The 12,123-nt window shown below is 43.7% G+C and overlaps 1 protein-coding gene across 5 annotated transcripts in view; it reads left to right on the top strand.

Annotated features, from left to right (window-relative positions):
* Window positions 1–6,740, top strand: part of C9H14orf39 (chromosome 9 C14orf39 homolog) — a 38,864-nt gene extending 32,124 nt beyond the window's left edge. For all 5 annotated transcript variants that reach the window (XM_075614825.1, XM_075614828.1, XM_075614823.1 and 2 more), the window contains 2 exons: window positions 5,714–5,768; window positions 6,525–6,740. In XM_075614825.1, coding sequence (XP_075470940.1) covers window positions 5,714–5,768; window positions 6,525–6,700 — 231 coding nt within the window. In that variant the 3' untranslated portion in view covers window positions 6,701–6,740. The remainder of the gene's footprint in view (window positions 1–5,713; window positions 5,769–6,524) is intronic.
* Window positions 6,741–12,123: the final 5,383 nt, after the last annotated feature.

The following is a 12,123-nucleotide window of genomic DNA, read 5'->3' as shown; positions in this document are numbered from 1 at the left end:
TCCCATCAGGTTTAGGGACCATAATTAGTGGACTACACCACTCACTGCATGATTCCTCAATCACTCCTAAGTGTAACATTTCTTGTACCTCCTTCTCTACCAGAGCCCTACGACTTTCAGGCAACCTATAAGGACGGGAACGTACTTTTACCCCAGGTGTTGTCTCGATTGCATGGGAAATTAAGTTAGTTTGTCCTGGTAAGTCAGAAAAAACATCCTGGAATTGAGTAATTATTGCTAAGAAGTCCCCTTTTTGTTCAGAGGACAACTGTTTACCCATTGGGATTTTATCGTCACTCACGATGTTCTCCCGTGGAGGCTGAGGACCCAAGTCCGTTTCCTCCTCCACCGGGTGGATGAATAGAGACTGCTGCATCTTCCAGGGTTTCAGCAAGTTCACATGGTAAATTTGTTTACCCTTCCTGGACCCTGGTTGAGCGATCTCGTAATCCACATCACCCGTACGGCGGAGTACTTCGAATGGGCCCTGCCATTTGGCCAGGAGTTTACTCTCGCAACTGGGTAACAATAACATCACCTGGTCTCCTGGGTGAAACACTCTCATGCGAGCATTCTGATTGTAATGTCTCTCCTGACTGTCTTTGGCTGATCTAAGATTCTCCCTGGCAAAATGGCCGACCACATCTAGGCGCTTCCTAAGGTCTAGTACATATTGCAGGGTATTCTTAGAAGGGGTCTGCTGTTCCTCCCAGGACTCCTTTAGAAGGTCTAGGATACCCCGGGGTTGGCGGCCATAGAGCAATTCAAATGGAGAGAATCCCGTGGAGGCCTGGGGAACTTCCCGCACTGCAAACAGCAGAAAAGAGAGAAGTTCATCCCAGGCTCTCTTCTCTGAATCTACAAATTTCCTCAGCATCCCTTTTAGAGTTCGGTTAAATCTTTCCACCAATCTGTCAGTCTGTGGATGGTAGACCGATGTCCGAACAGACTTGACCTCTAGTAACTTTAAGACATCCTGCATCAGTTTAGCCATGAAATTTGTACCTTGGTCTGTCAACATAACCTGGGGAAGTCCAACCCGTGAGAATAGTTCCAACAACTTGTTGGCTACTTGCTTCGCCGTTGCTGTTCTCAGGGGGAACGCCTCAGGATATCTTGTCGCATAATCAACAATTACAAGGATAAACCTGTGTCCTTTCGCAGAAGGTTCTAGAAGTCCTACCAAGTCTACCCCAATCCTCTCAAAGGGAACTGACACCAAGGGTAGAGGAACCAAAGGGGCTGGTTTTTGTCCTTTTGGATTAGTTAGCTGGCACTCCGGACATGCTGCACATAGCTTAGCAATATCACTATGCATCCCTGGCCAATAGAATCGGGATGAAATACGGTCCAATGTTTTATCCCTGCCCAGGTGACCACCCCAAGGGACAGTATGGGCTAGAGTGAACACATTTAACAAACGCCTTGGGAACCAATATCTGTCTGGTGACCTCCCCTGTTTGTGTCTGCCTATTCACCCTATATAGAATATCCTTTGATAGCTCAAAATGGGGGAACACTATCAACCCCTGTGCATCTAAAATCTGTTCATCAATTTTCACCACCTTGTCATACTGTCTAGCAAAGACTGGGTCTTCCCTTTGCTTCTGGCGAAAGTCAGGGAGGTACAGGTCTGGTAAATCTCCAGGGCCCATGTCCCCCTCCCTTTGGCTATCCCCAGCCATCACTTGTGACCTCTGACTACTAGAATGGTCACCTTGAGACCCAGATTTCTGCAACCAGTCCTGTTTGTCCAAGCGTCTTTGCTTCCGAGTCTTTTGAACCCGGTGTCTACTGGGAAAAGGGTCTGCCGAGAAGGGGAACAGTTTACCAGGGTTCTCCTGAGCCCTAGAAGGAGGCTCCTCGTGAAAGACTGGGGCCATTAGGTCCGAAAAGAAAGGCCAGTCCCGACCGAGCACAACAGGGGCAGGGAGCCAAGGAGCGACTCCTACTTCGAGGTAAGCCTCCTGACCTTTTACCTGTAGCCGGATTTTTGCCGTCGGATAGCGTTTTACATCGCCGTGTATACATTCTATGCTCCATGGGGAGTCAAAAGAACACACGTTGGGCGGTAACAGTTCCTGGAGGACCAGAGTTTTCCCAGAGCCCGGATCTACAAGGGCCTGGACGTTTTTTCCCCCAATCAGGGCTGGAAGTAACCAGGGCTTGTCATTTTCTCCAGTGAAGGCCGAGGCGACGGTCCTGCTGAATGAACACTCCATCAGTGGACAGTCCACATACCGGTGGCCTTGTTCTCCGCAGGCAGAACATGGAGAGGGTTCCTTCGCAGGAGGGGGCTGTGGATAGCTCTCCGCTGGACCGGTTACTGGAGACCAGGCATCTGGTGGGTCCTGTGGGCGATGTCCTCGGAAGTTCCTCTCATTTTGCAACGAGCCGACATCCGGAAGGAGATGAGGGTCTCTGCGGGGACCAGCATTTGGACTCCGTCCTTGCTGGAACGACTGCTCCTTCCGTTGGACTTGGCGGTTCCGTGACGGGCCATAGGTTCCCCATTGATCGGACCTCCCTCTTTGGGCGTCCGTAAGTGCCGGTGGAGTCGGGTCCAGGACACTCGCCTGCTGCTTAGCCCCAAGGAAGTTGTCCACGAGTCGGACCGCCAAAGCTAGGGTTTCAGCAGCGTGGCGTTTTACCCACAAGCGTGCGGTAGGGGGTATTATTTGTAGAAATTGTTCCAAAACCACCTGCTCAAGAATTGCCTCCTTAGTGCACTCCTCGGGTTTTATCCAGCGCGTACACAAGTCCAATAATCGCTGAGCGAGGACCCGGGGTCTCATCTTAGCGGTGTACTTCATGTTTCGGAACTGCTGCCGGTAGGTCTCTGGAGTCAGACCTAAGCGATCCAGTATGGCGGCTTTTACTTGTCGGTAGTCCATTGCCTGATCTGTAGGGAGGCCCTGATATGAGGCCTGGGCTTCTCCTATGAGGAGCGGGGCCAAAGCAGTTGCCCAGCGATCTGCAGCCCAGCCCTGAGCTTCGGCGACTCTTTCAAACGTTAGTAAAAAAGCCTCTGGATCCTCATTCGGAGCCATTTTCCTCAGGAGTATCGGGGGTCTGCTGGCCAGTTCTGCACCGGCAGACCCTTAGAATTGGGTCAGCAGCTTGGCAATCCGCTCATCCTGTGCTGTCTGTAGTCTTTCATCTCTCTCCGCTTGCAGCCGGGCCTGCTCGCACCGAAACGCTTTCAACATTTCTTCCATTCTTGTGTGTGTGTGTGTGGCCCATTAACTGCAGGAGCCTTTTGAAAAAAATCAAATCCCACTTCTGACACCATATGTTGCGGGGTACATGCAACTACACACGTGGGTTTCTTGACAAGGCTGTTTTATTTTGCCTTGAAAAATATACAGCACACAAAACAAAAATAGCTCTTTTTCAGCAACAAACGAAAATGGCTTTTCCTTCAGCAAACCGAACAAAACAGTTTCTCTTTAGCAGACAGTTTCTCTTTAGCAGACAGTTTCTCTTTAGCAGACAGTTTATATATATATATATATATATATATATATATATATATATATATATATATACTGTCTGCTAAAGAGAAACTGTTTTGTTCGGTTTGCTGAAGGAAAAGCCATTTTCGTTTGTTGCTGAAAAAGAGCTATTTTTGTTTTGTGTGCTGTATATTTTTCAAGGCAAAATAAAACAGCCTTGTCAAGAAACCCACGTGTGTAGTTGCATGTACCCCGCAACATATGGTGTAAGAAGTGGGATTTTATTTTTTTCAAAAGGCTCCTGCAGTTAAAGGGCCACACACACACACAAGAATGGAAGAAATGTTGAAAGCGTTTATATATGCAGCTACCCTTTTTCTATGCAGAGGACAGACAGTTCACAGTTTCGCTACTTTGCTACTCAAACCTTGTTTTCAGGAATCACTTTAGCAGCTTACTCCTCTCTCATCAACAGCAAACTTCCATCTGTCTACAGCCTGGGTTTTAACACACCTTGATTAGGCAGCTTGGATCCAACTAATTGTCCTGAGGTTCCCAGCTGAAGTTAACCTAGTCAGTGCTGCACTGCAGACTAGACATAGGTTTTCCAGGCATATAACTGGTGGCTTTTGTTTACCCTGTCACAGATAGGCTAAATAGTTTGCAATTTTTCGGGAAGTATTGAAATCCCTGCTCTCTGATTGTTCAAAATTCTGGGCATTAATAGTGCATGGCATTTTAGGCACCTCACCAAATCAGAGAGTCAGGATGACTTACTTTGCTGGTGCGGCGGTAGGGATGTCTGTCTGGAGGAACTGGTGTAAAATATGTCCAGAGGAGCAGAGGACTGGTTAAAAGTCTGAACAATGTCTGGAGGAAGCAGGTGTAAGGTCTGTAAGGTGGGAGATCCGGAGGCAGGCTGGAAGAGCGGGTGGGCCGCCCGACTATCCTGTTGAGCAGGAGAGAAGGCGTGTCATTGGTAGAGCGAAAAGGGAGGGGGTCCTTTGGTAATTTGTTTTTTATTATTATAATTTAGCCTATTATCGTAATAATGCACCCAGGAAAGAATGGGGGAGGTGGGAGTGAGGTCAGGTGGGGCGTGGGCATGTGGGAGGAAGGTTTAGAGTACATGGGGGGGGTACGGGTGTGGAGGAGCGGGACGGCCCAGCCGTATGGTTGAGTGGTAAGGGAGCATGTCAGGAGGAGGGGGTACCATTGGTAATTTTTTTTTTTTTTATATAATAATACAAAAAATTATCAAATGGTAATAATCTACTGAGAACCGGACAATACCTGGCCATTAATGTCTGGGTGGGTTAAAGGCTTAATATCTTTCACTCTAGGCATTTATGGCCAGGTAATGCCCTGCCCCTTGTGGATTACTTAATTAATTAAAGGCTTATAGGGAGGAGTGGCTTGAGTGGCCTGAGTTTGAATCAGGGGAGCCTGGTTCAGTTCCTGGTGTCCGCTCCTTGTGAAATTGGGCAAGTCACTTTATCTCCCTGTGCCTCAGGCAGCAAAAATATAGATTGTAAACTCTTCTGGGCATGGACTGTGTCTGTAACATTCCTATGTACTGCGTACTGCGCGCTATACTGTACTGTACTGTAATTGTGATGCGCTTTCAGTTTCATTGGGAGAAAAGCGCTACATGAAATAAAGTTATTGTTATTATTAGGGTCACAATTCCAGGCATTAATTAAAACCTTGTTCTCTGATTTGTCAAAAATGTGTCCATTATTAGTCAGTAATGGACAGCATTTTTGGCAGCTCGCCAAAGTTGGCTGACCACCTGGTTGAGCGAGATGGAGGAGGGGTGATTTGGTTCGTTCAGTTGAGTGGGGTGCAGGTGTTGTGGTCACAGGTGGTGTAAGAAGGTCTTCTGGAGAAGAGGAGCCAGGGCAACAGCACAGAGAGAGCCTCTGTGTCTGGTTGGGGTGCAATTCCCAGGGTGTACCTCTGACTGCAAGGCTGGAGGAAGGAGCTGGCCTTTGGTTGAACATGGAAGGGAATAAGGGAACGCTGGAGTTTGGTTGAGCGTGGGTGGGAATAAGGGAAAGCAGGCCTTTGGTTGAGTGGAGGGGGTGGGGGAGTGGCTTTGTCTTGGGCCTTCAACTCCTCCACCTTGGGCATTAATGTCCAGGTAATGCCCTGTCCTTCTGGGATTATTACTCAATTATATACATTATTTTTTTCAGCAATGATGTAACGTATACAACTTTTGAAACATCTTATAAATAGCATTTATTTTTCTCTAGGATGAAAGCTACACTGGTCTGAATACAAATACAGCATCACCTCTGAAAGATATTGGTTAGTATTACTGAGCACAGGCATTGCAATTATTTAAGAGCACAGTTGTTCCCGGCACACGTTTACGCTTTCCTTTTTGGAGTCTTTATCAGTCTTCTGAAATTTAATAAATCTGTTGCTGTTTTTCACATAAAAGTTGAATTAGTTTATTACAGCATGAAGATTATAATTTTTTAAGAATGTACAATGTTTACTATCAGAGTATTTTTACATTAGCGTGTACTTCTAGCGCATTTAAAGATAATGAAATTAAGAGGGTCAATTATGTGAATTTACGATCGTAATCATGTTAACACAACATACAGTAATTCAAATGCTAAACTGCAAGGTTTTAACAAGAATCTCTCCAAGGGCAATGGAATAAACACAGCCCGGTGTTGGGGAAGCAGAGACTAAAACTACTTAGGTGAAATTACGTGATCATGATTTTTTTGAAATTCAAGTATCTGACGATTTTCCTGGAACATACTGTACTTGCAGACAGCTTGCCATCAATACATTACATGACTGGGTTGCAAAAAAGTTACAGGCGATAGAGAGCATGACAGACAGACACCTGAATTATATCAATGTTATATTGTCCGAAGCATCCAATCGCACAGTGATGTACTGAAAACTATTATTGACTGGAATGGGATTTGTTTAGTCCATTGCGGTGCTATTCACAGATTTAGACAATATTAAATCAGGCCCTATGAAATCACATACATATTTTGCTTTGATTACTGTCTTATATTTATGTCTAATACTTTTTAGGCAACATATTTGGGAAGCTGGAAGGAGATGATGAATTTGCTTTCCCATTCGCATCCAAGCCTTCTCAAACCTTTGATGATGCCAAAGATGACTTTGGTTTTACATTTTCATTTGGACAGGATCAGAGAACACCCCAAGAGTCTTCTCAAAGTACAATGAACTTCACATTCTTTTAGTCATGTTTTTGTTGTTGGAAGAAAAACAGGTGACTCGGCGGTCACAGCTCCTCACAAATCAACCAGGCGCATTGAAAAATTAAAAAAACTTTATTGAATCAAAGGAAGAACATCCGCAGGAAAGATACTCTGACGCGTTTCGTCCAAGGAAGGACTTTACTCTTTCATAAAGTACCCTTGCTATAAGCCCATCTATATATAGGTGATGACATAGTATGATTGGTTAAAATCCTGCAGGGATGGACCTCCCCCTTCACCTGCAGGCTAATGAATGAATCATGATAACTCCCTGTCATCAGATATATACAAGAAGGCGCTTCATGCAACAAAAACATAATATCAAACACATATACATAATATCTGCAAAAAAAGAAAACGAAAGACGAGAAAAAAATAAAAGAAAATAGAAAGGAAAGGGTAAAAAAAACATAGTATTAAAACCAATTGCTGAATATCAGAAAAGGATAATAGCTAAAATATAGTGATGTATTAACTATAAAGAAAATGATGATAAATAGATCATAACCTAAACAATATCCTATATATAATGGAATAGTTAATACATAGAAGAGTTGATAACCACATGACCTAAAAATGGAAAGGAAAACAATGTGAACCAGATTATATTGAATAGTTAAATAACACATTGCTGCATATAAGGAAATACACAACATATGATACATAAACCACATAATAAATACAATATAATATATATATAATCTATTTATCATCATTTTCTTTATAGTTAATACATCACTATATTTTAGCTATTATCATTTTCAATAAAGTTTTTTACTTTTTCAATGCGCCTGGTTGATTCGTGAGGAGCTGTGACCACCGAGTCACCTGTTTTTCTTCCGCTTGCATCTATTTCCGGCTGGAGCACGCCGAAACCACGAGCAGCTTGCTACTATGCTGCTTACTTATCAGCAATATTGGCAGACTACACATCTTACCGTGAGTACTGACCGGCTGATTCTCTCATCGCGGGACACAGGGTGTAGGTGAGGCCAACAGATACTGGATACGTGACTTACTTTTAGGCATTTCCTTGGGCGTGCCTTTCCGTACTTCTACCAGTGTATATATGTTTCCCAGCCCCCCACCCTGATTTAGTCCAGAGACGCATGAAGTTTTAACAGCTTTTATAGCAACAATGTATGAAGATGTGGTGTCTTTCTCCCGGTTCTATGGACTGATATACTTACAGCCTTGGTAGTAGCCTCAGGTATTTTGGGGGTTATTCCCCACTTTTCCCAATGTTTTTGTTGTTGTTTCTGCAAGCTAAGATCATATTAGAAGCGTTCTTTTGGAGCTTAAGTATTGTTAAATGTTTTACTTTAAAACATAAGATCGCATTCTTTTTTTGCATTGGAATCGGGCTAACACATATGCAGCTACTTTGGTCCTTCTTCATGCAAAAATAAAGACATGGAAAAGCTTCATTTATACCACACCTTCTATCTGTTTATCTAATGTATTATTACACCTCTCACAATCTCATACCTTTTTGTATTTATGTTAGCATATTTAGCATTCTACTAGTGTATGTGTTTTATGTCTCCATTTTTAATTGGTCCTTTGTTTATTTGCTTTCCAGGCTGTATTAATACATGCGATGTGAACACACCACAAATACCTGGGAAATAAGCCTATTTGCATATTGAAATGAGCTTATTTCCCAGGTGTGTTCACAAGTATCTCTCCACGTGGAGTATAAATTTGTCTCTCTGTCTCTCTGTCTCTGTCTCTCTCTGTCTCTCTCTGTCTCTCTCTGTCTCTCTCTGTCTCTCTCTCTCTCTGTCTCTCTCTCTCTGTCTCTCTCTCTCTCTCTCTTTGTCTCTCTCTCTCTCGTGTGAAAATATCATACATACCACGTGATGAGCTAGTATTCTCATTTTTTTTTTGTTACTTTTGTCTCTTATACGTACAGTAATACTGTTATTTGTTTAATATATTAGCAAGTTTCCACCACCAGATATATGGAAGATTTCTTGTTGCATTAAAAGTGAAAAAAGGGACAGATGTGGTAACATTGATTCTATTGCATTGTTAGTTCTTCCCCAAACTACTGCTTTGCATAACTGCCCACTATGTAATTTCTGAGTGGGTTATTGTTAATATACCTTGATACATTAATGTTAAAAGATGGCTATTCTAAGTCTAGGCTGAGCGACAGAACACGTCCCTCATGACGTAATTTACAGTCTTTCCACAAAGGAACAATGTACTAGTTCAGGAGTGGCCAACTCCTGTCCTCAAGGGCTATTAACCTGGATTACTCAAAAGCCTTGCACTATCTACTGAATGTTGGTGGAGAACCCTGAAAACCAGCACACCAACCACCGCACACTCAAATGGCAAACACCATAAAGTAATAACTTGCAAACAACTACTCAAGTTTCTACTCATACTATTACTCTCTTTAGCAGGTGATATTGAACCTAACCCAGGCCCTCCCATTACAACTCTGTCCCATACCCCTGAGAATATCCCTTCAAATTCCAAAAAGGGTTGTCGCCCATATAAATATCCAGAGTCTGCTGCCCAAACTGGATGAACTAAGAGCATGGTGCCTTATGCATAAACCAAAAGCCATCGTTCTTACAGAAACATGGCTAACCCCTAAAACCCCTGATGCACATATTGCCATTCAGGGATACTCCATTTCTAGGAGATATAGGTCAAAGAGAGGATGAGGGGTGTTATTTTATATTGCAGACACCTTACAATTTACACTGGTAAATTGCCCCCCAAGCCCACCCTTTGAAATCCTAGTTGGCAGAATATGCCTCCCCTTTTCTAAGCCCATTTTGCTTGCTGGCATCTACCGCCACCCTAAAGCCCCTCTACAATCCATGACTGATATCACCCAGTTTCTTGGCTCCATTTCCTCTCTGAATGTGAAGAGTGAGCTGCTAGTTCTTGGGGATTTTAACTTCAATTGGCTCGACCCTAAAAACCACAAAATCCAGATACAAATCAAATCGCTTAACCTATCGCAACTCATTTCCCAACCCTCACGGACAAACCTGAAAACGCATAACTATTCCTTGCTTGACTGGATTATCTCCTCAAATCCCAGCAGAATCCAATCCTCTGGCATCTTTCCTGACATTTTCAGTGACCATGCAATAGTGCACTGTGTAAGGAAAATTAAACCGCCCCAATCAAGCCCTAAAGTTCTCCACACTAGAACATTTAGAAACTTTAACCCACAACAGTTTCTGGATGACCTTACCAACTGCCCTTGGCACAGAATCGATTTAATTCCCGACCCTGATTCTGCGCTCGACTATTTCCAGTCCGAGTTCTTAAAACTCTGTGATACCCATGCTCCACTATGCAGAATAAGGATACGGGGTGCCCACCTTCCATGGGTTACACCTGACCTTATAGCACTCTACCAGTTGGGGGATGCCTTGTGTAAAAGCTACAAAGTAACTGGCACTACCAAGGATCTCAATCACTACAGATGCCTGCAAAACATGTGCACAAGGCAAACAAGGCATGCAAAAGCACAATATTACTCTGACAATCTCCTCCAGAATACATCAAACCCAGCTAACTTCTGGAAGGTTATCAACAACATATTCCAGCCTTCTAACCATCAACAGTCGAGTAATATCACTAAGGGGGATATTACTCTGACAAACCCCATCGACATTGCAAATGCATTAAATGATTACTTTGTGGTGTGTGCTACTAACTTATTAGCGAAACGCAACCCAAACCACAAACCTGAATCTCATCCTGGGAGAACCCATATAGCCCCACCCCCTCCCAACACTGCCCACAATATTACATTTGGCTCGGTATCCGAAGAGGAGATTACACAAGCGCTCCTCAAATTAAAACTAAGCAGCCAATGTGGACCTGACCTACTACAATCTAGGTTCCTAAGACTTGGTGCCCCAGCAATTGCCAAACCAATTGCTTCCATAGTCAACTCTATCCTGTCTGCAGGCCATATCCCTAAGACCTGGAAAACTGCCAGAGTTGTCCCAATCTTCAAAAGTGGGGACAAAAACACTGTCTCAAACTACAGGCCAATCTCCCTTTTCCCAATCCTATCCAAAGTCATGGACAAAAATGTGTCCACTCCCAATTAAGCGATTACTATAACAAGACAAATATCCCTAGCCAATTCCAATCAGGCTTTCACCCCAAACACTCCACAGTAACTACCCTGCTAAAAGTTTGCAATGAAATCCAGTGTGGAATGGAACAGGGTCAACTCACTGGTGCAATATTCCTAGATTTTGCAAAGGTTTTTGATACTGTTGATCATGCTATCCTGCTTAACAAACTCCAGAGCTCTGGAATAGGGAAGCATGCTTTAAACTGGTTTCAGTCTTACCTATCAGATAAATCCCAACATGTGTCCATCTCAGGCTCTAACTCCAACCCCCTGGATATCACCTGTGGCGTCCCGCAAGGTTCTTTTCTGGGGCCCCTACTCTTCTCAGTGTTCATCAATGATCTTCCCACAGCTTGTAAGGAAGCCTCAATACACATGTATGCAGACGACACAATCCTATATGCACACAGCCATAGCCTCTCGGACCTTGAACACATACTTCAGTCTGACTTTTTGAGACTCGAAAACTGGATTTCCCAAAACAAACTGTTTTTAAACACTGACAAGACTGTAACAATGGTATTTGGGACCAAGACTACATTTTTAAAGCTTCCAGTGACTGAGCTCCAGATCAGAACCAACGCTAACACCACCCTAACTCCTGTCACTAGTTTTAAATACCTGGGCATATGGTTTGACTCCCACTTAACATTCGGAATGCACATTGATACCCTGACATCCAAAACCTATGCCAAACTAGGTGTACTTTACAGGAACAATTCCTCCCTAAGCCTGCTGGTCAGAAAGCGTATTGCACAGCAGATGCTAATGCGAATTATCGACTATGGAGACATAGTATATGGCTCGGCACCCCAAACCCACCTTGGCAAACTTGACACCCTCTACAATTCAATTTGTCGTTTCGTTCTCCAATGCAACTACAACACACATCACTGCGAAATGCTCAAAGAACTAGATTGGTCATCACTCGAGTCTCGGCGCAAAGTTCCCCTTTCCTGTCTTGCCTTCAAATACTTTCTGGGCAAGCTACCCAGCTACCGGAACAAGCTCCTCACCTCTACCACATGCAGCACTTATCATCTGAGATATGACTCCAAAAGACTGTTCATGATCCCAAGGCTCAACAAAGTATCCGGACGCTCCTCCTTCTCTTACCGTGCACCCCAAAACTGGAACAACCTACCGGAGACTCTCACATCCACCACCAGTTTAAGTTCTTTCAAAACTAAGGCTGTCTCACATTTTAATCTGGTCTGTAACTGTTACATAAGCCTATAATATACATCTTCTCTAACTGTGCATGCATTGTATTGTATATAAC

The sequence above is a fragment of the Ascaphus truei genome, chromosome 9 (genome assembly GCF_040206685.1).
Source record: "Ascaphus truei isolate aAscTru1 chromosome 9, aAscTru1.hap1, whole genome shotgun sequence".
In the NCBI taxonomy this organism is placed as follows: domain Eukaryota; kingdom Metazoa; phylum Chordata; class Amphibia; order Anura; family Ascaphidae; genus Ascaphus; species Ascaphus truei.
This window is presented reverse-complemented; position numbering and strand designations above follow the sequence as displayed.